This window comes from Camelina sativa, chromosome 7 (genome assembly GCF_000633955.1).
Source record: "Camelina sativa cultivar DH55 chromosome 7, Cs, whole genome shotgun sequence".
Classification (NCBI taxonomy): Eukaryota; Viridiplantae; Streptophyta; class Magnoliopsida; order Brassicales; family Brassicaceae; genus Camelina; species Camelina sativa.
Genome location: NC_025691.1, coordinates 9,480,608 through 9,507,382, shown reverse-complemented (window position 1 = coordinate 9,507,382; position 26,775 = coordinate 9,480,608). Strand labels below are relative to the sequence as shown.

The following is a 26,775-nucleotide window of genomic DNA, read 5'->3' as shown; positions in this document are numbered from 1 at the left end:
ATTTAAAGAAATCTAGATATTGGTAAAATTAACAATATTTCTGCATTAATTAGTACTATTTTATTACTAGAAAAAAATAAAGGATTTGAGTTTTTTTCTTTTTCTTTTTAGCTCTGTTTAAAAGGTTAAGGGCTTAGTTAACAAACAATTAAATCCCTATTTTGACGACGGATGATCTTCTCATCACTCTTTCTTTCTCCTTGAGATCAGTGTATCCAGTGGAAGAAGAAGATGATACATTTGGCTGGGCTTACGTGTTGCTTAAGCGGCGTAGCTTTTTATCTTCTCAGCTGGAGTACAGGAAGGTTAGGGTTATTCTTTTTCTTGGTTGTCTTTTACTATTTACAATCACCTTTGTTTCTTATGTTCGGTGATAATGTTCTTTTATCCTCTTTCGTGCGAGACAAAGTTGTCAAATCAATCACTAGAGTTTACCACCTCAAGGATTTGGGTATGTATGTTCCTTGAGCGTTAAGAAAATATTGCATTGTTCTGTATTTGACTTTTAGGTTGTTTGTGATCTTTCGTAATTCTTCAGAAAAATTGGTAGAAGGAGAGAGCAAGGTGTTACCTTTGGTCATAGTGTCAGGAAGTGTTGGCTCAGAGACACCTATTAAGTGTGAGCATAGTGACGTACTCAGTGATTATGTCACGAAGATGGTATTTATGAAATTGGATTAATCGTACTTAGAGTTTGTAATATATATAATCTATTAATCTTAGTTTCGCTTTGAAAAACGCTTCTTCAGGCAGAACAACAGGTTTTGAGACGTAATTGGAGGTTTTCATGGGTTCGAGATAGTACATTTTATGCAGCCGATGGCTAAGGAAGTCCCGTGGTATCTGGTATTAGTCTGTCGGAATTTTGAGTTTGATAAGCCAACCCAGTGTGGAGTAGTGGTCTTAATTAGTTTGAGAGAGTTTTTTACGAAAGTCATTGGTTGTCGATAGGACGATGGGACAGGTCGTGTGGATTTAGCTGTATCTCAAGGTGATATAGGCTTGGCGTTGACGGTTGGAAGTGATGTATTTGAAAAGTCAGAGCCGGTATCGCTTGTTCAAGGAACGTTGGATTATCTCAGAGGCTTCTAGGTCATTTTTTTTCCCTTATTCCACTTTTCTAAATTTGTGTTTGGACAATGCTAATATGTTGTGGCGTCATGATTGTGTACAGAAACTTGGAGTAAGACACATCCAGAGTGTTGTCCCAATTGGTACACCGCTTACAGTTGTTGGTGAGGTAATATATACTATTACTAGTTTTCAAGTTGATGGTCGAAGTTAGGGTCCTTATCTGTTAGCTAGCGGTCAAAAATACGTTTTACATCCCATGTTTGTTATGTTGTTTACGGCCATGTTAACAGGCTGTTAAGGATGACATGGGGAATATCAGGATTCAAAAACCTGAGCAAGGACCTTTATACGTCGCTCTTACACCGCTAGATCAGGCCATCTCTAAATGGGGAGAATGTTCAAGGTTGTTTCTTTTCTCAGTTTTGCCTATTTATTTCTTCGAACACTATGATTGAAAAAATCTAAAAAATTCTCTTTTGGGCCAGGGGGTTCAAGTATGCCTCAATGGGTTTCACTATTCTTGGTGTGATTCTTCTTTCAAAGCCTGTGATAAAATACACTCTAAAGAGAATTGAAGAGAGGAGGAGCCGGCGACAATTGTTACTGAATAGAACCAATAGGTATGCCACAAATAAATTGGAAATAAATAGTCATTCTTATTCAAGTGTGTTTAGCAATCTGTTGTGCAGAGTTGTTGATGCAGCTGCTACGACAGCCGAGCCAGTAACTAGAGGTATATCTATCTACCCATTAGAGTTAGTAGTAACATGTGAATTCTTTTTCTGCATATATACTCTTGGAATTGCATTGCTTACAAATTTTTTTTTTACTATGATTAATAAGGCAACATGAGAACAGCTTAGGTGGTACAGACAGATATGACGATACACCTGATCTTTGTGTGATCTGCCTTGAACGGAAATATAATGCCGCTTTTGTTAAGTAAAGGTACTTCTTTTTCTTAGGAAAAAGTCTTGAAACTCTAACTGATCAGACATGGAAGCTTTTGATTCCTCTTTTTGTTTGGTTTGGACTTGTAGGTGTGGTCATATGTGCTGCTGCATAACATGCTCCTCGAATCTGAGGACCTGTCCTCTTTGCCGTGAACGAATAGAGCAAGTTTTGAAAATTTACTACCATTGAAGAAAAAAAAAATTTGAGGTCTCAACTTTGGGAGACGTTTGGACTAAACCTTCCGATCTACCAAAACCATTTACCAATAAACAATCATTAGTCTTGTATATAAATTATAAAGCCTTGTATTTTGAATTTGACTAGAACCATTTCTGCATTGTAGATCGTGATTGAATGAAACAGACAAAAGCTAATAGAATGCGACCTAATTGGTAATTATTTCATCCCATATGAAATTTCAAGCTTATATTGAAGAACATTTAATAGGGTTCCCGCCTCACCTCTAATACGATGCTCCATTTCTCCTCTTCCTACTGACTTCATGAGCAATAATTAGTAGCTCACAGTTTCTTTGATCAATGCAAACAACGAATGCATAATTGTCATTGTCTGCACCGCAAGTCAGCTTTGCTTTCGCCACCGGGCATAAATCATTTGTGTCTTTCCCGATAACTAAAGCGTTAGACTTGGTCACATTTCCCTAAAAAGTTTTTTCTGAATTTTTTGCATATATGGCATTTCGCACTAATGACATAACTTGTAATTTCGTTTTTGTATGAACACACTTTCAAGGGTAAAAAGGGTTTAGAAATAGTACAAGTAATTTCAAGCTTTTATACACCATAATAGTAATATCAAAGCTTTTATAAGTTGTTAGATTACTTACGATTTTTTTCTTATGTCCAAATGAAATGAACCAAATCTATATTTATAGAGTAAAAAGGATGATGAATTTTGATATAAAAAATTCTATTTTAAAAAATTCTTTGTTATATAATAATTTATCTTAAATAAAAAGAGATAAAATTCTTAAAATTATTATACACCAACAAAAATAAAACAAATGTCACAATCTAAACAATTTACTTTTAGCAACAACAAAAAAATTTGACTTAATAGCTTTTAGCAACAACAAAAAATTGACTTAATAGTAAACACTGTTTGCCACGTGTACCAAATGGTACACAAATTTGTTTTAAGTGTTTTCTCCACGCACATAACTCCATCTAGGTGGTGGACTTCCAAATACCCCATATGTGTATAGAAATATGAATAGTGCATGTTGCGACTATCTCGAGCATGTTGATCATAAGAAAATCTCGAACATGTTGGGCAAACTCAACTGTGATTAATTCACCTGATGTTCATATATTTCACCTTGTTCTACCTTAGAATATTCACATCTTTTGCATGATTTACTATCTAGTTTGGCCATTGTTGAGTAGCTTTAGGACTGTTTATGCATTAGAGTAGAATTGCATTGCATTTGCATAGTTTTTAGCATAAGCAGGTGATTTTGGATCCTAAGCAGCATGGAAGGGTGCTGAGGAGGATTGGAGCTATCCAGTGAAGAAGACAAGGGAGCTAGAGCAGAAGAATCAAGATCTAGAAGTCCACTCGACCACCACACTCGACCAGACACTCGACCGTGTGCGGAGAAGGACTCAACCGGTTGGAAGAAGCAGAAGAAGAGGTCACTCGACCAAGCACTCGACCAAGCACCTGGTCGAGTTGACCGAGCCGCCTGCCTATTTTGTCTTCTAGCCATTTTAGGGCTTTCCCTCTCTCCTATATAAACCCCTTTGTACCTCATGGCCGCAAAGAGAGCGATTTTCAGAGAAAATATCTAAGAAAACCTAGTTTTTGGCCTTTTGGGATTATTCTACTTTTTGTTTAGATCATTAGCTACTTTTATATTATCTCATAAATCTTTGATACTTGTTGATTTCATAACTTTCTAAGTATTAAGAATTTGAGTTTGATTTCTTCTTCAATATTGTAGATCTTTATCTTATGTATCTAATCATGCAACTTTCATTGATTTCTGGGTTTATGATTTTGTTCATAATGTTTAGTGATTGTGAGTAGTGTGAAAAGATCTTAAGGATGGATTAGGTTGGGTAAAGGTTATGGGTGTTTAGATTGATCAAGCTTTATTGTTATACATCTCTTCTAGATTAGATATGCTCTATGCTATTCTTATACTGAGAGGGTAAGGATAGATCTTAAGCTTCTTAGCATCACACCAATGTCTAAGTTGTTAGATAAGGCTAATGCTAGAGATTATCATACTTAACCTAAGAGATTAGATGTTTAAGGTGATTTTTGACATTGATGATCTGGTTGTTTAATGCCTGCTTTTATATGTAATAGCTAGTGAGAACTAGGTCTAAGAGTATCTAAGCTTGATTGTTATTGTCATGAGAATGGATTAACAAGTATTAGAAGATCATTATCTAGAGATAGCTCATTGTTGATTGAGGTTTGTTTATCAGTTTGGATAACCATAGCTTGAGCCCAGCCCATGAATCCATCCTTAGGACCTTTCCTTGTTTATTGATTTCCCTGTTTGAGTATTGTTATTCGCTTGCTGTTTGATTTACTTTCGTTTTGCTCTGTTTTGATTGTTATTATGTCTCTGTTCTTCATACTAAGTCACTCGACCTCCCACTCGATCGAGCATCCGATCGAGTGCTTGCTCGAGCATCATCCAGTGTTCTTGTTTATGTTCTGCATTTACTTATTTCACTACCTGTTTCATTTCATATTTCATTCATGTTGCATTCATTTCGTTTCTGTTTGATCATGTTTCATTACTTGTCTTGCATTAGTATAGTACTTGTTCTTGTTTAGTATCATCACTGCTTTGTTTTCACTGTTTACTTTGCATTTAGTATCTTGTCTTAGTAGCTTTACATTCTGCATTTTATCATTATCATTAGGTTGTTAGTTAAAAACATTCATCACATTTGGCTTGACTTAGATAAGTATTCATATCCCGATTGCTTGCATCACACTAATTATGGATTGACATCATTTATGCTACAACAACATAAGGGTTATTGAAACACCTTGCATCCACCTGTTCATTCATCATCTCTATCATCATTCATCATCACCACCACCAACACAACCACAATAAATAAATAGATGTTTCAATTTGGTGTCGTTGCCCTTTTAGTGTTTGTTTGTGACATTTAGGATTTATACAAGTCTAAGATTAAGTTCTATTGTTCCTTTGATCACTAATGATTAAGATTCTTCATCTGCTTGTTTGTTTTGAATCTCAGGTACCAACTCGACCAACCACTCTACCGTTTGCACGATTGAGTACCTGATTGAGCCACAACCCGGATTCAAAAGGAATACTCGTCTCAGTGAGTTTGACCTTCAACTCGAGCCAGTGCTCGACCGAGTGTCTGTTCGAGTCAGTCATTGGGTCAGTTGATGCAAACAAGATCCAAGGGAAATCAGAATCTTTAGAGGTACCTTGATCACATCAACCGCCTACCAAGAGACCTAAGACAGCAGAGAATAAGAATCCTTCAAGAGCAAGAGAATCAATTGCTAATGGAGCAACAATACAATCAAGATCACAGGCCAAGGCACATTGGTGCAGGAGATGCTCCAAATACACATAACCAAAGAGCTAGCATAGTTCCTCCTGCAGTTGCCAACAATAGTTATGAGATCAAGAGTGGACTGATCTCTATGATTCAAGTAAATAAATTCCATGGTTTGCCAATGGAAGACCCCTTAGATCACCTTGATGAGTTTGATAGGATTTGTGGCTTAACCAAGATAAATGGTGTTAGTGAAGATAGCTTCAAACTCAGGTTGTTTCCCTTCTAACTTGGAGACAAAGCTCATCTATGGGAGAAGACACTTCCAACTGGTACTATCACTACATGGGATGCTTGCAAGAAAGCCTTTTTGGCTAAATTATTCTCTAATGCTAGAACAGCAAGGTTGAGGAATGAGATTTCTGGTTTTGCACAAAGGAATAATGAAACCTTTTGTGAGGTATGGGAAAGATTCTAAGGTTTCCAAACACAATGTCCACATCATGGGTTTAGCAATGAATCTCTACTCATCACCTTATATAGAGGAGTCTTACCAAAGATAAGGATGCTCTTGGATACAGCCTCCAATGGGAATTTCCTCAACAAGAATGTGGAAGAAGGATGGGAGCTAGTAGAGAATTTAGCACAATCAGATGAGAATTATAATGAGGATTATGATAGAACAATGAGATTTGCCACCAATGATCAAGATGAGAAGTATAAGGACTTGAAAGTAGTTCATGAGAAGTTGGACAAGATTCTACTTAGCCAACAAAAGAACATTCATTTTCTTGGTGAAGAAGAGGTTCCAACTCAAGATGGGGAGAGAGAGTTTGCTGAGATTTGCTACATGCAGAATCAAGGAGGGTTCAAAGGATACAATCAGTTTAAGAACAACAACCTTTCCTATAGAAGCCCCAATGTAGCTGATCCTCAAGATCAAGTTTATCCACCTCAACAGCCACAACAACAAAACAACTATGCACCCAAGCAGCAACACAATGGTTTTCAGGCTCCAATGTGTCCCCCTCCAGGGTTTCAGACCAACCAAGGCCAAGAACCAAATTTGAGAGCTATGATGCAGCAAATGTTACTTGGGCAAGCAAATGGGCAGATTGTGAATGCAAAGCAGTTTGCTGAGATACGCCAAAGGATGGACAACACATACAGTGACCTCCATACTAAGTTTGAAACTCTGAATTCCAAGATTGAGACTATGGAGACCAAACTGGCTTCTTCTACTCCTACAAGGAATGACCAACACAAGGGCAAGGCTATCATGCACTCTACAGAATTTGCCAATGCAATCAATCTACGCAGTGGAAGGGTGTTACTAGAACGAAAAGGCGTGCCACCAATCACTGAGGACAATGAAGAACACGATCGAGTGGGTGATAGGGCAGCGGATCGAGCACCTTCTCAGGAGAAGACTAAACAAGTTGCCACCAAGGAAAAAGAAGTCCGGTTCATTCCTCCTCCTTACAAGCCTCCACTACCTTTTCCAGGAAGATTTAAGAAGCAGATGGTTGAAAAGTACAAGGCATTGTTTGATAAACAAGTTAGAGAGATTGAGCTTAGGATACCTCTAATAGATGCTTTTGCTATGATCCCTTCTTACCTGAAATTCTTGAAAGATGATGTGATGGAAAGGATCAAAGAAGTTCAAGGGATGGTGATTCTTAGTCATGAGTGTAGTGCCATAATTCAAAAGCAAGTGAATCCTCAAAAGCTAAGAGATCATGGTTCCTTCACTCTACCTTGCTCTATAGGCCCTTTGACCTTCAAAAGATGTCTTTGTGATTTGGGAGCCTCAGTAAGCCTAATGCCTCTATCAGTTGCTAAACGCCTAGGGTTTACAAGGTATAAGCCATGCAACATATCTCTGATTTTAGCTGATAGATCAGTAAGATTACCACATGGTGTTTTGGAGGATTTACCAGTTAGAGTTGGAACAGTGGAAGTTCCAATAGACTTTGTAGTCTTAGAAATGGATCAAGAACCAAAAGATCCTTTGATTTTGGGAAGAACTTTCCTAGCCACAACAGGAGCAATATTTGATGTGAGAAAAGGGAAGATTGATCTCAACTTAGGAGAGGACCTCAGAATGACATTTGACATTGTAGAGGCTATGAAGAAACCAACAATTGGAGGAAAAGTCTTTTGGGTTGAAGAAATGGAAAAATTAGCAGGAGAGTTGCTCGAAGAGCTAGCAGAACAAGATCACCTTAGAACTGTTTTGACCAAAAGTGGAGAAGAAGGATTCATCTACAAAGAAACCAAAGCATATGAAGAGATACTAGACTCCCGCAGAGAATCTGACAGTCCAGAGGTTTTTGAGGGGCTACCAGCATTAAGAGAGGAAGTCTGGTCAGTTCAGATAGTAGATACAGAGAGCTCGACCACCCACTCGTGCACGCACTCGACCGAGCACCAACACCATTCGACCGAGCACCCTGCCGAAACTCTCACAGATGACTGGTCTTAGCTAAAAGCACCAAAGGTAGAACTTAAACCTCTCCCATCTGGGCTAAGGTACGTTTTTCTATGTAAGAATTCTACTTATCCTGTCATAGTTAATGCTAACTTGAGAAGTGAAGAACTTGATTTGCTAGTTGTTGAGCTAAGGAAATTTAGGAAGGCTATTGGTTATTCTTTGTATGATATTAAAGGAATTCCACCTAGTCTGTGCATGCATAGAATTCACCTTGAAAATGAATCTTATTCTAGCATTGAACCTCAAAGAAGGTTAAACCCGAACCTCAAGGAAGTAGTAAAAAAGGAGATTCTTAAGTTGCTTGGAGCTGGTGTGATCTATCTTATCTCTGATAGTACTTGGGTTTCACCAGTGCATTGTGTCCCTAAAAAAGGAGGAATTATTGTAGTAAAGAATGATCATGATGAGTTAATTCCTACTAGAACCATAACAGGACATAGAATGTGCATTGATTATAGAAAGCTTAATTCTGCTTTTAGGAAAGATCATTTTCCCCTTCCATTTATTGATCAAATGTTAGAAAGATTAGCCAATCACACCCATTACTGTTTCTTGGATGGATATTCTGGATTTTTCCAAATACCAATTCATCCTAATGATCAAGAAAAGACAACTTTCACATGTTCATATGGTACTTTTGCTTATAGAAGAATGTCATTTGAACTATGTAATGCTTCAGCTACCTTTCAAAGGTGCATGATGTCAATTTTCTCTGATCTTATTGAGGATGTGGTTGAAGTTTTTATGGATGACTTCTCTGTTTATGGAGACTCTTTCTCTTCTTGTCTTGCTAATCTATGAAGAGTCTTAAGGAGATGTGAAGAGACAAATCTAGTTCTAAATTGGGAGAAGTGTCATTTCATGGTTGAAGAAGGGATAGTTCTTGGTCACAAGATTTCAGAGAAGGGTATTGAGGTTGATAAAGCAAAGATTGAAGTCATGGTTCAGCTTCAACCACCAAAGACAGTCAAGGATATAAGAAGCTTTCTTGGTCATGCTGGGTTCTACAGAAGATTTATCAAGGACTTTTCAAAGATTGCAAGGCCATTGACAAGGATACTTTGTAAGGAGACTGAATTCAACTTTGATGAAGATTGCTTGAAGGCTTTCAAGGAGATCAAGGTTGCCTTGATATCAGCTCCAATAGTCCAAGCCCCAAACTGGGATCTCCCATTTGAGATAATGTGTGATGCATCTGACTTTGCAGTAGGAGCAGTTTTAGGACAGAAAAAGATAAGAAGTTGCATGTTATTCACTATGCAAGTAGAACCTTGGATGAAACTTAAGGAAGATATTCAACAACAGAGAAGGAGCTTCTTGCAGTGGTATTTGCCTTTGAAAAATTTAGAAGCTACCTAGTGGGTTCCAAGGTTATTGTGTACACTGATCATGCTGCTTTGAGGCACAACTACTCAAAGAAAGACACCAAGCCAAGGTTGTTAAGATGGATTCTACTTCTCCAAGAGTTTGACATGTAAATAGTTGATAAGAAGGGTATAGAGAATGGAGTTGCTGATCATTTATCCAGGATGAGGATAGAGGGAGAAATACCAATTGATGACTCAATGCCAGAGGAGAAACTGATGCAACTCGAAGTCACTCGACCGACTGCTCGAGCAGGCACTCGATCGGGTGTGTTTGGTCACTCAGTCGAGCAGGACCAAATGGAGGAATGGATGGCGCTTGACAGTGAAGATTTGCCATGGTATGCTGATATAGTTAACTACAAAGTATGTGAAGAAATCCCAGCAGACATGGACCCTTACAAGAAGAAGAAACTGCTCAAGGACATCAATGGTTACTATTGGGATGAATCTTACTTATACAAAAAGGGATCAGATGGACTGTTTAGGAGGTGTATAGCAGAGAATGAAGTTGAAGGAGTGTTGGGACATTGTGATGGTTCTGCTTATGGAGGTCATTTTGCAACCTTTAAGACTGCCCAGAGAGTCCTACAAGCTGGTTTATGGTGGCCTACTTTATTCAAAGACACTCACAAGTTCATTACAAAGTGTGATGCTTGTCAAAGAATAGAAAATATTACAAGAAGGAATGAAATGCCCCAAAATCCAATTCTGGAGGTTGAGATATTTGATGTGTGGGGAATTGATTTCATGAGACCTTTTAATCCTCCTTCAAATGGTAATGTCTACATATTAGTAGCAGTGGACTATGTCTCCAAGTGAGTAGAAGCTATTGCTAGCCCTACTAATGATCACAAGGTGGTTCTTAAGCTTTTCAAGACCATAATCTTCCCAAGATATGGAATTCCAAGAGTTGTGATTAGTGATGGAGGGACACACTTCATCAACAAGATCTTTGAAGGAATGCTAAGGAAATATGGAGTTAAACACAAGGTGTCAACAACTTATCACCCTCAAACAAGTGGGAAAGTTGAAGTCTCAAATAAGCAAACCAAAGCCATTCTATCAAGGATAGTGGGAGCAACAAGAAAAGATTGGTCTAGCAAACTTGATGAAACACTTTGGGCTTATAGAACAGCTTTCAAAAAACCAATAAGATGAACTCGATTTCAACTTGTCTATGGAAAGTCTTGTCATCTTCCAGTTGAGGTTGAGTATAAAGTTTTATGGGCAATCAAAATTTTGAACCTAGATCTAGAGACAGCACAAGCTAAGAGAAGCCTTGATTTGCATGAGCTTGAGGAGATCAGATTGGAAGCTTATGAGAGCTCCAAAATCTACAAGGAAAGAACAAAAGTTTTCCATGACAAGAAGATTGTCATTAAGGATCTAAAGGCTGGAGACCAAGCTTTACTTTTCAACTCAAAGCTCAAACTGTTTCATGGGAAGTTGAAAAGTAGGTGGGGAGGTCCTTTTGCAATAAAGGAGGTTTTACCATTTGGAGCTGTCACACTTCTCAACAAGGATGGCAGTGAGTTTACAGTTAATGGTCAGAGAGTTAAGAAGTAATGGGGAGAAAAGGAGAAACATGGGAAGTGCACAATGTTTCTCGAGGATGCTCCTCAAGCTTGAAAAGCTAGAAGAAGTCAAGCTTAGTGACTTTAAACAAGCTCACTAGGGAAGAAGTCCCTAAGGTATCTTTGTTTATATAGTTTAGGGTTTTTGGTATTTGATTTTTGTTTTGGTGTTTTCATGGTCAGGAAGGCAAGATAGTCTAATCAGAGGAAGAAAGAAAGGATCGGAGACCAACTCGACCGACCCACTCGACCGAGCACTCGACCGAGTACCAGTCGATGGCCATCGTCGAGTTGCCTCCTTCCCCACCTCAAAATCAAGCTCCAAGCTCCAGCTACACATTTGACAGCATGAATGAGGATGTGGACAACTTCTTCCACAACCCATAAGGTACCAACATCACCTCTCTATTGTAAATACCATTGCATCTCTAGTTTTATTTTATTTTGAGTCTTGAATCCTCTTTCAAATTTCTCTTACACAGTGGACTGTGTAATTTAAGTTTGGGGGAGGGTTTGAGATAGTATTTGATGTTGTGTTTTGTTTTCTTATTTCAAATTTTTAGCATTATCATGTTAGTATTTGCATTTCATCTAAGGTATATAAAGAAAAAAAACAAAAAAAAAANGATGCTCCTCAAGCTTGAAAAGCTAGAAGAAGTCAAGCTTAGTGACTTTAAACAAGCTCACTAGGGAAGAAGTCCCTAAGGTATCTTTGTTTATATAGTTTAGGGTTTTTGGTATTTGATTTTTGTTTTGGTGTTTTCATGGTCAGGAAGGCAAGATAGTCTAATCAGAGGAAGAAAGAAAGGATCGGAGACCAACTCGACCGACCCACTCGACCGAGCACTCGACCGAGTACCAGTCGATGGCCATCGTCGAGTTGCCTCCTTCCCCACCTCAAAATCAAGCTCCAAGCTCCAGCTACACATTTGACAGCATGAATGAGGATGTGGACAACTTCTTCCACAACCCATAAGGTACCAACATCACCTCTCTATTGTAAATACCATTGCATCTCTAGTTTTATTTTATTTTGAGTCTTGAATCCTCTTTCAAATTTCTCTTACACAGTGGACTGTGTAATTTAAGTTTGGGGGAGGGTTTGAGATAGTATTTGATGTTGTGTTTTGTTTTCTTATTTCAAATTTTTAGCATTATCATGTTAGTATTTGCATTTCATCTAAGGTATATAAAGAAAAAAAACAAAAAAAAAATTGAAAATTTTTGCAAAAATCTTTATAAAAAAGGAGTGTTCATGTAGTTTGCATTGCATATTAGGATCTTGTTTAGCATGTTTCATATAGGACTGTTTAATATTTGCATTGGGGATCTATGATGAGTTTAGCCTTGTTAGCTTGTTTAAATTCACTAAACTAGGATCAATGCCCAAGTTAATAATACTTTGATGCTAGTTGAGTAGCTAGAAGCATAAGATTGAACCAAGCCTTGAATTCCTGCATTGCATTTGGTCTAAATTGAAGCATGTTGTGATTTGATGCCATTTCCTACTTATAAGAATCTAATATTGACTTTTAATTATCAATTTGTGCATTGCTTTAAACTCATGGATACCATATACATATTTGGATCATCTTTCTCCATTCTACCACTCTTGTTAATCCAAGTAGTTGATTTAATCATTAAGATCAGTTTCCAATACCCTTAACCAATCCTTCTTTCAAGCCATGTTTATTCTAGTGTGTGTAAGGCCCTTTTGGGATTGAGCTTGGTAGAAAGTGTTAGGTTTGAGCTGACAAGATTAAAGCCTTTTGTAGTTCTAGTTTGCAATTTTCAAACTAGATAGTACTAGGTGGTTTAATTCTTGGGTTTGGGACTTGGTTGTTTTGAAAAAAGAAAAGAAAAGAAAAGAGAAAAAGAGAAAGAAAAGGTTAGAGTCTTTAGGAGGGGAATGTGTTTAAGTAAATTTAAGCTCTAGTGAAAGAACGAGAAGTATGAGATTGTTAAAGATGGTTCTAATCAAAGAAAAAGAAAGAAAGAAAAGAAGAGTCTAGCAAAAAGCTTTTATGTCTTAAGAAATAATAAGAAAAGGGAACCATAGAAAATAAGAAAGAAGCTCCATTCCACTAGTTGATTCAAATAAGAAACTTCTTCTAAGGCTTAAAAACAAAAGAGAAAAGGGTATTTGAGAAGAGATAAAGATAAAGGGTAGAACTAGGACAATTTGGGATTAGAATGATAGGATAAACACTTTGGGTACCTTTGGGTAGACAAGGGTTTGTTCTTGTATGTGTCTAAGTGTTCTTACCTTTAGCCTTCTTCTAAAGCTCAATTCATTTTTATGAGAGAACCTTGATATTGATAAGCCCCACTCTAAAGAGAGACCATCATTGTCTCTAAACCTTTATTACCAAGCCAAATGAATTTAAAGCATTGCATAAGTTGATTCATGTTCTTGTTTAATGAATGTTAAAGAAAATGGTTGATTTGAATGCATGTGGATATCTAAGGCTTAAATCAGTAAAGGTTGTGATAAGCTTGTCTAAAATCTTTAAGTACAGCTCATTCAACTTGCATCATAGTACTAGTAACTTGGACATTGATTCTAGCTAGTTTATTGTCAAGCTTTAGGAGCTGAAATCCCACTTTTAAATCTCACTTCCCTACTTATGTCTTGTTTATTTGCTTGAGGGCAAACAAAGACTAAGTTTGGGGGTGTTGATGTTCATATATTTCACCTTGTTCTACCTTAGTATATTCACATCTTTTGCATGATTTACTATCTAGTTTGGCCATTGTTGAGTAGCTTTAGGACTGTTGATGCATTAGAGTAGAATTGCATTACATTTGCATAGTTTTTAGCATAAGCAGGTGATTTTGGATCCTAAGGAGCATGGAAGGGTGCTGAGGAGGATTGGAGCTATCAAGTGAAGAAGACAAGGGAGCTAGAGCAGAAGAATCGAGATCCGGAAGTCCACTCGACCACCACACTCGACCAGACACTCGACCATGTGCGGAGAAGGACCCGACCGTCTGGAAGAAGCAGAAGAAGAGGTCACTCGGCCAAGCACTCGACCGAGCACCTGGTCGAGTTGACCGAGCCGCCTGCCTATTTTGTCTTCTGGCCATTTTAGGGCTTCCCCTCTCACCTATATAAACCCCTTGTACCTCATGGCCGCAAAGAGAGCGATTTTCAGAGAAAATATCTAAGAAAACCTAGTTTTTACCCTTTTGAAATTATTCTACTTTTTGCTTAGATCATTAGCTACTTTTTTATTATCTCATAAATCTTTGATACTTGTTGGTTTCATAACTTTCTAAGTATTAAGAATTTGAGTTTGATTTCTTCTTCAGTATTGTAGATCTTTATCTTATCTATCTAATCATGCAAGTTTCATTGATTTCTGGGAGCAATTTTTTGTAGAGTTGTTGATACAGTTCCTACTCCTAGGAGAGCCGAACCTGTAACTAGAGGTAGGTAACTCATTAGAGTTTGTAGTAACATGTGATACCTTTTCCTACATACTCTTGGAATTGCTCTGCTTACAAAAATTTCGTACCAGGATTAATAAGGCAACATGAGAACAGCTCAGGTGGTACAAGCAGAGATGGCGAAACACCTGATCTCTGTGTGGTCTGTCTTGACCGAAAGTATAACACCGCTTTTGTTCAGTAAGGGCACTGCTTTTACTTGTAAAAACTCTTTGAAACTCTCTTAGTGATCAGACATGGCAGCTTTTGATTCCTCTATTTGTTTGGTTTGGACTTGTAGGTGTGGTCATATGTGCTGCTGCATATCATGCGCCTCGCAACTGAGGACATGTCCTCTTTGCCGGGAACTAATAGAACAAGTTCTGAAAATTTACCGCCATTGAAAGACAAAACTGAGGTCTCACCTTTGGAGGACATTGGACAAAACACTTCCGATCTACCAAAACCATTTAACCAGCAAAAAATCTCACTAGTCTTGTGTATAAAGCCTTGTATTTTGAATTCAGACTAGAACCATTTATGCATTGTAGATCGAGATTGAACGAAAGAGACAAAAGCTAATATAAAATGTGATCTAATCATAAATCATCTAATCCCATATGAAACTTCAAGCTTGTATTGAAGGAAAAAAAACAATAGCTAATGGTTTGTGAAGTTATGCATTCTGTTATGTATCAATCACCAGTTTTCTCTATTTATAAAAAAGGTAAAAAAACGAGAACGGCAGGATTCGAACCTGCGCGGGCAAAGCCCACATAATTTCTAGTCATGCCCGATAACCACTCCGGCACATCCACTTTATTGTTTGAACTACTGGACCAAATGTATTTAAACGAGTTTTAGTACTGTTTTAAATGGAATCAAATTGGGCTTAATTAAGCTCAAACTGTTATGAATAATTATATTGTTGTAAGGATGCCCATTATCGGCCCATTAGTATAAACCTTAAACCCTAATATTGTACCCTATATATATATATATATATATATATATATATATATATGTTGTATTCTATGCAACAGATGAATAATACAAGAGAATAATTCCCTAAATTTCTTGTTATAACATGTTATCAGCACGAGTCTCTAACACTAGCCGCATACAAAAAAAAAAAGTCGACGGTGTCTTCGTTCTTCCGTTGTTCTTATTCTCCAAACACGTCAAAGCAACAAATTTATTATAGAGATAAGTAACTCTATGTATAAGATGATTGAGAGAAAGTTTTACAAGGAGATTATAAATAACTCCTATGTATAAGATGATTGTCTGGAAGATTGTATGTAAGAGAATATTTGGGCTTAAAGATCAAATAGATCTTCTATATGAAAGGGGTTTATATGACTTGAAGTTCAATGATCCAGGAGAATATATGATGATCATATGAGTTTGTACCTGAAAGCGCTGTTTATAACAGTTCAGAAAGTTGATATATATGATCATAATGCATAACCTGAAGATGATGCTTTCAGGGGGAGAAATATGATCATAAGCGTGGTTGTACTCTTTTTCCCTTATCATGGTTTTCATCCCATTGGGTTTTTCCATGAAAGGTTTTTAACGAGACAACAAAAGTACATGCGAAAGATAAACACCTAACAAGGAATATTATGATTCCAATGGTGAAAGACTATCATCTTCAAAGTCTTTGACATACATTGATGAGATTGTGAGAGACGAAGATAATGATAAAGATGAGTCATTTGCGAGGTCCATTACCAATTGAAGAATAGAGCAATGCACGTGTGCTATAGTTCAAGTGAAGATTTGGAGGACATATTTACCAAGACGCTTCAAGCCACTACTTTCAAGGAGTTAGTTCATCATATTGAATTGTGTCATTCTGAAGATTTCAAGTGATGTACTCAAGAGGGGGAGTAAAAGCGCGCTGCACTCTTTTTTCCTTAACCATGTTTTTTCCCACTGGATTTTTCTGGTAAGGTTTTTAACTAGCCAACATCTCATATGCGTATTTGGGACTACATTTTTATAATGGTCATCTAAAGAAGAGTGTTATGAATAATTATATTGTTGTATGGATGTCCATTATAGGCCCATTAATATAAACCCTAAACTCTAATATTGTACCGTGTATTCTATGCAACAAATGAATAATACAAAATAATAATTCCCTGAACGTGTTCTTATAACACAAACTTATTAATGAATGACACAGACAAAAGAGAAACAAACGAGACACAACTGAAACTAATCAATCAATCCTCTAAATGGTAATGAACAAGAAACTAGAGAGTCAACGGTCAGAGCGTTGACCAAATCTCTCACTCTCACCAGCCCAAATCTCTCCAACTTCCTCTCTCCCTCTCCGCTCAAATCTCACCGGAGATCGTCTCACCGACGAATCAGATTCGTCTCCCAACCGGGTAAGCTCTCTCTGCAAATTCAGATCATTCCAGGTCAATCTCATCATCGGATCAAGATTCATTTTTTATTTATTGTTCCTTTCTCTTAACAAAAGCTTTTAAATGATTTAATGAAATCTAAAACATTTACATTCTAGTGATTTGAGAAATTAATTTCATAAACGTAAGCTTAAAAATCTGATCTTTCATTGTCACTTGTTGAAGCAGTTTTTAAAATTTCGTGTTCTGTACACTTTCAAATTTCTATGACTTTTATATAAACGTGTTAGATCGGTTATTGGATGTTCGAATTCCGAAAAAAGTTTCAATCTTTCTTCATTGTTTTGTGTTATAAGGAGGAGGAAGAAGAATGGCGACTCCGGTTGATCCACCAAATGGGATAAGGAACCAAGGGAAACATTACTTCTCAATGTGGCAAACACTTTTCGAGATCGATACCAAATACGTGCCTATCAAACCAATAGGCCGAGGCGCGTACGGTGTAGTCTGCTCTTCCGTGAACAGAGAGAGTAATGAGAGAGTAGCGATCAAGAAGATCCACAATGTGTTTGAAAATCGGATCGATGCGTTGAGAACACTTAGGGAGCTTAAGCTTCTACGCCATCTTCGTCATGAGAATGTGATTTCTCTTAAAGATGTAATGATGGCTAATCATAAGAGAAGTTTCAAGGATGTGTATCTTGTTTATGAGCTCATGGATACTGATCTTCATCAGATTATTAAGTCGTCTCAAGTGCTAAGTAATGACCATTGCCAATACTTCTTGTTCCAGGTTTGTTTGCCTTTGCTTTTACGTTTAGTGTGCATTGTTTGCGTTTGAAGTTTGCTTATGTTTTGCTTTCTTTTGCATAGTTGCTTCGAGGGCTCAAGTATATTCATTCAGCCAACATTCTCCATCGGGATCTAAAACCTGGTAACCTCCTTGTGAACGCAAACTGTGACTTAAAGATATGTGACTTTGGGTTAGCACGTACGAGCAATACCAAAGGTCAGTTCATGACTGAATATGTTGTGACTAGATGGTACCGAGCACCAGAGCTTCTCCTCTGTTGTGACAACTACGGAACCTCCATTGATGTCTGGTCAGTCGGTTGCATATTCGCCGAGCTTCTTGGGAGAAAACCTATATTCCCGGGAACAGAATGTCTTAACCAGATTAAACTCATCATTAACATTTTGGGGAGCCAGAGAGAGGAAGATCTCGAGTTTATAGATAACCCTAAAGCCAAAAGATACATAGAATCACTCCCTTACTCACCGGGGATATCATTCTCTCGTCTTTACCCTAATGCGAACGTTCTAGCCATCGATCTGCTTCAGAAAATGCTCGTTCTTGACCCATCTAAAAGGATTAGTGTCACAGAAGCGCTTCAGCATCCTTACATGGCGCCTTTATATGACCCGAGTGCAAATCCTCCTGCTCAAGTTCCTATTGATCTTGATGTAGATGAAGACGAAGATTTAGGAGCAGAGATGATAAGAGAGTTAATGTGGAAGGAAATGATACATTATCATCCAGAAACTGCTATGATGAACAACAGTGAGCTCTCTGAGTTTTGATGAGATCAAGTCTTTTGCAGGTAATTTTTCACAGAGATATCTTACAACTACTTTTCTTTTATATCTTTTTCATGCTTGCTTCTTAAAATGTTGTTAATAATAGTATCTAAGAAGAAGAACAATAACTTTATAAATGATGTGATATGTTTGTGCCATGGAAGCTTTGTTTTGTTTTTGGTTACAAGCTAAAGTGTCTATAACGTTTTGTATATAAGTGTGTGTGTCCTTAAAAGTCCATACTCTTACCTCTGATCTTATTATTAGTGTTTCCTATAAAGTCAATATATTTATAGCTGATTAAAGTTTTCCGAATGTTAAAACTTCAAACCATTCAGTTGAATATGATTTTTGAAGATATATTAACACGCGTAGTTGCCAGAAATATACACTGTTTGAGATAAATAAACTATTTTATTAAATAAAACATAGTATGAATAATTGCATATAGCGTATTGGAGTTTTCAATAGAATGTTCTAAACAAATTTTTTTTTGACTTTCATACCTACTCTTGAATTCAAACTTACTCCTTAAGCTGCGTTCCAATTGGATTTATAGATTGCAGTCTTTTTTTATATATACCTAATCAAATGTCTCAATGTCCATTAAATCGTTTAATCAAATATTGTGAAGAGATACTATACTTTAATGTCTATCACACACTTAAATTTAACTTAAATGATAGAAATAAAATATGTTAGTAAAACTAATTAGTAATTAACATGTATACTTTGGAAATATATTTGATGAGCAGTGTGTGAATAAGAATCTTTTACTTTTGTAAATGGAAAAAATGTAAGAGTGAACTAATTATTGAGACCATTAATGTGAAGAAAATCTAGAGCCAAGGAGATAATGATTCTAGAAGATCAATTCAAGTCTTTTAATTGATAGTCAATGAATCCTCATCATCATCATATTTTTTTTTTTTTAAAAAGGCTAACATCATCATCATCATCATCATCTATTTGATTTATGTAATTTTGATGTCATTGAGCCAATTCTATATTATTCCATCAATTCGATAGTTTGATTAAACTAAACCATATGATGATGATCAAGCAGTTTACTTGTAGACCTTTATCCAAAACTCATCGAAAGTTGTGATGATTTTGACACTAGTTTAGGTGATAGAGAAATATAATTTTTTTTTGCGCAACTGCTTTGTAAGAATTGTCACAAATGATATATTTCCTACTTTAACTATTACTAGAGATCGACCGACCCGCACATATGTGCGGAGTTAATTTTAAAAACTAATTTTGATAATCGGTTTGTGAACATACTTTTCTTAGAAATTATATTAATTTGTTTTAATTCGATTTAGACAAAAAGAATGATCGGATTAATTTTTGTTATCAGTAAAGATAACTACACTAAAATATAATAAGAGAAATGTGATAAGTTTATTTAGGACAAAAAATCCGTCCCATCCTATCATAATGGATATAAAACCATTAAAACGATTAAACCCCGTTAAAGACAAACACAAATATTTTAAGGGTGAAAATAATTCATGTTTCCTTTCATCATGTCCCATCCTGTCCTATACGCGTTCTCAAATGCATTTCGCATAAAACGGTGCATTTTCAATATGGGATATTCCTAATATGGGAAACATTTTGTATTCCTTAAAAATGGGACGAAACGAAAACAAAAATTCCTGAAATCCTATTTCGGACAAAAACAATATAATATACAGTATATAGTATATTTATATACCATATGTCATAGTAAAAATATCACAAAACTAATGACTTCTTTCTTCTTATTACTTTATATTTGATTTATTTATATAATATTACATTTCTTTTAGTTTTTTAAACTATTAAAAAATATCATTTAATGTATCTTATTTTTATAATTTTTATCGCTTTATGTTCGATAAATTGGAAGAAAAAATATGTTACTTATAAGATTGCAATCGCTAATTTATTTTAGTTGTAACATGTTCTATATATGTTTTTTTGCAAATTTATGTTACATTCCGTTCTGTCTCGTTTCATCCAATCCCCTTTACTTCCATCTCGTCCATGGTCATATTCTCGTCTCATCCCCTTAAACTCAAGTTTGTGAAATTATCACATAACAATTTGATTTAAAATGAAATAATATATACTTTTGTTAACAAAATAATGTATTTTATTAAATAAAATAATATATTTGGTTTGGCTAATATATTAAGTATATTTTATTTTACTCAATTTTAATTTGGATTAGTAATATGTACTAATAATGATAATAACTACCCATTGTAAAACAGAAAGTTATTTTATAATATTTTTAACAATATATTTATTTTATACAATCAAAATTTAGTGATATATATTTTAAAAAATTTAGTGACAACTAAAAAAAAAACATTAATTTTGGCTATCTCTCCTCTCTTCTTTCTTTCACCCACCCGCTCGATCCCTGTCTCGTTCCTCCTCTTAACTTTCACATTTCCATCGTTGTAAGTTCGTTCCCTCGCTCTAAATCTTCAGTTTCTATCTTGATCTATCAATCTTAGTCTCGATCCATTATCAATCTCCATTATTGTTCCTTCTCAATCTTTGTGTTGTTCTTTGTTCTCTATCTCGTTCTCCCACTCTCGATCTCGTTCCCTCTTCTTAATTATCGTCATCTTCATCTTTGTAAATCGAATAGTTGTGGTCGAATTTGACATATAAGGTGACATTGTATTTAGTTTATTTTATTTGCACATATTTAAGGTTTTAGTTTACATAATTTGACATTAATCCATCAATTATTTTTCTATTTTGCAGGAAGAGCTCAGTGAACTTTCACTCAAAGGAATTCTAGTTTCAGTTTTGGGTTTCGATTTTAAGGTTTTGTAGATCTGTGGTTGCTATTTTTGAATTATAATTATGTGATCACAAACTCATATATAGTTATTTGCACATGCTATTATATCATTAACTAAACTCATGTATACAATTTAATTTAATTTGAAGATTTGAGGTTGCTCTATGTTTGTTTAATCATCAGATGAAAGAAAAAGGTTGTGAGACTTAAATTTGTTAAAAGTAAATTCAAAGAAAAAAAATACTTTGTATTTGTACTTTGTATCTCATGAACATCTTAAAGAAGAATTTGGCAATATGTTCACCAAATGATTCTAAAATAGCCAAGATTAAAGGTACCAAAACATACTTGTTTCTATGTTTTTTTTCCAATACCAAAACCAATCCAACCAAAGTGTTCTGCTTCTTTGTCTAAAAGACTTTAACATCCAACCAAAGTGTTAGCCGTGGGTACTAAAACAAATACAACCAAAACAAATCGAACCAAAGAGTTATGTTTCCCAATTTCAGTCACAAAAATGATATTTATTCAGCCGCGAGTCCAAATTCAAACTGGAAAATATTCCCAAAAGAGAATCTGACACAACACCATTAGTTTGAGTGTTTGCCTTGTGATATTTCTTGAGTTCTAAAGAAAACCAAACCATGGAAGAAAAAAAAACTTGAGCAACAACAAACCACAAATACATGCTTTATTTTTTATTTTTAAAAGAAATCTCGATTGAGAATACGTTTTGGTTCTTGAGATATTGAGGTTCGATAGTTTTTAGTAAATTTTGAGTGATACAGATCCTAATTTCAATTCACACGCTGACTATATTTATAGGATAGCTTAGTCGGTTTCAGAATATTCTTTGGAATTTCTTAATATGCCAATATTCAATAATTTAAATACTACCATCCAAACTAATTATTTGGTATGAATGATTTCCTATTAATGCTCCTAGCTGATAGTTAGGGATAATGATTTAGTTTTGGTTTCCTTAAATGTTTTATATTAATAGTTTTTTCGATGTAAATCAAATTTATATATGGTTAGTTTTTTCAAATGCATTATTTAGTAGGAATGATTTGCGATTAATGCTCCCAGCCAATCATAGTTAGAGATACTAATATGGTTTTGATATCCTTAAATGTTTATATTAATAATTTTTTGGTTTAAATTGTTTTCCAGATTTGGAATCTGTTTGGATTAGCATATATCCATTCCAGATCCGAATAGCAACACATGATCCTAGCTCAGACATATTGGCTAACAAACATATCCGCACGTTTAGTATATGTTAATTTCCGATTTGCCTTTTTTTCCTAAGTGTACTCCCCGAGTTCCAAAACAAAAGGTGTATTGTTATAAAATTATATTTCCAACCAATCACAGTAAAATCTAGTTTTGGAATTGCTTAACTTATAAGATATGAATTTAAAATTCATTTTTTTTAAAAAAAATTTCGACTTCGAGTAGTTATGGCAAGTCCAAATTATTAGAATTCTATATTGTTATTCTGATTTCTTTACTAAAGTAAGTTTTAAAACTGTTATTAAGGTAACAAACTATATTTGATTCTGATTGAAGTTTAAATGCTTGATTATTAAGATAACAAATCAAAACTATTCCCTAAAATATAGGTTAGTTAATTTTATTTTAAATTCAGAATACGATTTTTTTGCAACATTGATATATTTTCAATCAAAATTTAAAACAAAACAGTAATTAAAGAATTATTACAAAACTAAAAATAATTAAAAATCTCAATTTAAAGAACTGGAATATGCTAAACATTAAAGGAAAATTATATAGTAAATATATATTAATTTTTTCATATTTGTTAACAAACAATCAACTTTTATTTATTTTTTTTGTTTTTTTCCATATGTATTAAGCCGAATTTATTATCATAGTTTTCTTAAGAAACTTTAATAATCTAAAATAAAAGATAATATTCAAATATTAAATTAGATTTCGATAAATGTCTTAAAATCTAGAACCGAAATAAATATCTTTACATTACATATACAATTTCAAATTTAATAATTTTTCTTTTATGGTAAAAACTTTAAACCATTTCTAAAAATATCGGGTAATTTTTATTTATAATTAATTTTATAATTATTGTTTCCATAAATATTAGATTTTCGACTAACAGTTTTTGTTTACCATATGTTGTTTATTTTTTTAATTTTTAATTATATTGGCAATTGAACCTGTTTGGCAACATGGATATATGATATGTTTTTTTTCTTTCCAAAATCTTGTTTTGTACTCCCCAATTAATAGTATAGATATTATGGTCAACAGGTATGAACGTACTTTCAAATAACTTTATTCTTTTTATTTTTATGTACTTTGTAATACAACATTTAGCTGGAGAATTTTTTTACTGTATACTGTTTCAACTGCTAAAATCAAATTATCAAAAAAAAATAGAGAATTGTGCGGAAAACGGCTATACTTATACTTATCTACTATTCCCTCCAATTTATATTTTAAAAAATTAACACATATTTAAAAAATAATTAATTTTTCTATTTTCTCTTTCATTAATATACTATTTTATTTGATATAAAAAATTAATAAGCTAAAACTTAGGGATAAAACTGGAAAATAATTTTATATAATTATATTGTAAATACAAAACAAAAATAATATGAACCAAAAATTTAATTCTATAATGACAACTATAAAAAAAATGGAGGCACTAGGCCGATGTTAGTCAGATATATAATCAATATTTTAAAAAGGAGAATTTGTATAAATGAATTATTGTATAAGTATTGGCATAAATGAATTTTTGATCTATTTATTTTTTTGCTAAGCACATAAACAGTTTATCCATCATATATGTTATCCACTAATAAGCATATAAAATTAATAAATATTATACCTACTTGACAAAGAGTGTAAATTTAAAAGTTTAATTTTGTTTCACAAAAAAAAATGAATAAATTTCTAACGATATATTATACTATTTTATTACTAGCTTTCAATTATTATTATTTTACTTTTAGCTTTTTAATTAAAAACCAAGTACTCCTTAATATCAGTTTTAGATTTTTATTTTTCTTTTTGCACTAAGAAGATATGGATTTATACATATTTACAAAAAGGTATAAAGTTGGGTTAATTTATCCTTTTTTGTGTGTGCAAAAGTTAATGTATCCTAATCCCACCCTCAAAGACAAGAATTGAACTAACTAGAGATGCAATGTTCAATCTCTTTTGGAGGGACCAGACGCTGTCGCAAGACACACCACTTGCTTAGTTTCTATCTTCTCTTTTAATATAAGGGGATGATGCCTCCTTAGATGATATGATTTTTTTTTTTCCGACAAGTCAAATTTATTGGTATTAAAAATGTTTTCAAAAACATAAACATTCTAAATGTAATATGGGGGGTACATACGCAAAATACAAAAAAGTAAAATAAATTTCGATGGAGTAGAAATAACTCGGCTATTATTTGGTAGAATTGTAAACAATATAAATCTGTTACATTCCTTCATTACACACATTTTATTGACAAGTGGTTGACAACTCTAATATTTTTAGCAACATTAGTAAGTAAACTTAAATTTGATGTAGTTGGAAATGATTTCTGGATCATCAGATGATACGTATATATGCATATAATAATTATGTAAGTCCTAAACACAGAGCGACAACCTAAAATATTTTTAATGATATAAAACACGTAGTAACGAGCAAAACAAACAGGTAATTTGTCACATGTGCTTACATAATCGAGAAAATTAATCAAAACCACCGAAAATTATGTGAACAATAATTCCAAACTTTCGAACTAAGTTGACTAACCTAACTCGTGTTTAAACAATGTTTATATTTACCAAACTCTGAAAAAGCACTTACACAACCAAGAAAATTAATTTACAAACTATCAAATGCTTTATGTTAATTAGAACTTGCTTAACCAGAATCTCTGATTGCTAAATTCTATTTACAAACCTATAAATCTCCCTTCCAATATATATAACATACACACACATCAAATTAGTTGCCATACACACATCAAATTAGTTGTCAAAAACATCAATATCTCTATAAATAAAATTACAAAAAAAGATAAAAAATTCCAACTAAATTTTGATTATAAAATTACTTGCGGAAATCTATGAACGAAAAGACTTATTTTTAACTTCTTCTCCAAGGAAGTCAATCAACAAGACCAACACAACGTTATCACATACGCGATCCATGATGTTCTTTAATTCTTTATATTCGTAGAAGCTTCTTATTATAATGAATCATCCACATATTAAAAGAGTATAAAAATCTGAGATCTAAAAGATTGACCAAGTTACAACGCTTCATCAGATCCGGTCAAATTCTTAAATCCTTTTTCTCTATTTTAAAAAACCATTATCGTGTCGTGTTACAAAAAGAATATTATTGTCGCGTGAAAAATCTTATAAAATATTAATACAAATCTCTTATATTAATAACAAGGTCGTCTCTCTTGTCTCTTAAAAACCAAATCCTCAAGAAACACATCTCAAGAGTCAAGATTAAAGAAACCATAAAGAATATCATCAAATCGATCCAAGTAAACAAAATGGTGAGTCCATTTAGATCTCCATGTTCTTCACCAAAAGCATCAAGAAAAGCTAACAAGAACCCTTATTCAAATCGTGGACTCGACAAATTCTCTGAGCTTCTCTCCGAGCTGGATGAGAAGAGACAAAGCATATACTCGAAGAAGCTCGACTCCGGCGGCCCTCCTCTTGTTCGATTCGTGTTCACGAGCTCCGGTGAGTGTGTCCCCGTCGTGATCAGATCATCTTATCTTCAAAAGAAGAACAATAATAAGAAGAAGAAAGATGTTGTTACTCCTGATAAAGTCAAAACAGAAGAAGTCAACGAAGTTAAAACAGAGGAGATCAAGAAGAACACAGAGCCTGAAACAGAGCAGAAACAGAAACAGAACTGTGTGATAAACGAGAAACTGAAGAAGATCGCGAGACCGGATCGTTTCTTTCCTGTGACTGTGATCTTGGTTCTTGTTTTCTTGGCTTTCTTTGGAAGATCTGTGGCGATTATGTGCACTTGTATCGTTTGGTACTTGGTTCCGACGATTCAAGAACAGAGCGGATCATCATCATCGTCACTATCTTACGCGATGAAGAAGAAAGATTTCGCTAGGAAACTGAGTATTGAAAACAGAGCATCGTTTAATCCAAGAACTGTTCGTGATCATTCTCCTCGCAAGTAGTAGAACAAGTTTTTTTTGTTTTTTTGGCTGCTCGTGAAAAAAACCGCGTGACCGAGCAAAGAAAAAAAAAGTTTTCTTTCTCTTTTTTTTGTTGTCTTTGTCAAAAGTTTTTTTTTGGTTTGGTTACTCTTTTGTTAATTCTCTGTTTTGTTCATAGTTGTTGAATTTAGAGACAGCTGAATTAGCAGAAACATGTGTACCTTTATTTATTTTTTTCCTTTAGGTTTTTGATGTTTATAGATGTAAATATGCAATTGCAAGATGTTACATATTATCTACTCAAGCATACTTAAACTGATAATACAAAAATCCCAACGTTTTTTGTTTTTTTTTTTTACTTTTTGGGGATCTTTTTCTATGTTTTGTT

General features: G+C 34.5%; 3 protein-coding genes, 1 non-coding gene and 1 pseudogene across 4 annotated transcripts; 4 read left to right on the top strand and 1 right to left on the bottom strand.

The window, feature by feature from the left end:
• Nucleotides 232–2,020, top strand: LOC104704476 (annotated as a pseudogene).
• LOC104704475 lies at nucleotides 8,986–10,979 on the top strand. The gene is made up of 4 exons (XM_010420559.1): nucleotides 8,986–9,371; nucleotides 9,575–10,228; nucleotides 10,307–10,431; nucleotides 10,615–10,979. The coding sequence occupies exons 1-4, from the start codon at nucleotides 8,986–8,988 to the stop codon at nucleotides 10,977–10,979; spliced, it is 1,530 nt and encodes a 509-aa protein (XP_010418861.1).
• TRNAS-AGA lies at nucleotides 15,153–15,234 on the bottom strand. The gene has a single exon. It is a non-coding gene; the product is annotated as a tRNA-Ser (tRNA).
• Nucleotides 16,612–18,635, top strand: LOC104700808 (mitogen-activated protein kinase 2-like). The gene is made up of 3 exons (XM_010416400.1): nucleotides 16,612–16,818; nucleotides 17,154–17,590; nucleotides 17,671–18,635. The coding sequence occupies exons 2-3, from the start codon at nucleotides 17,168–17,170 to the stop codon at nucleotides 18,376–18,378; spliced, it is 1,131 nt and encodes a 376-aa protein (XP_010414702.1). The 5' UTR covers nucleotides 16,612–16,818; nucleotides 17,154–17,167; the 3' UTR covers nucleotides 18,379–18,635.
• LOC104700807 lies at nucleotides 25,491–26,737 on the top strand. Its single transcript, XM_010416399.2, has one exon. The coding sequence runs from the start codon at nucleotides 25,752–25,754 to the stop codon at nucleotides 26,406–26,408; it is 657 nt and encodes a 218-aa protein (XP_010414701.1). The 5' UTR covers nucleotides 25,491–25,751; the 3' UTR covers nucleotides 26,409–26,737.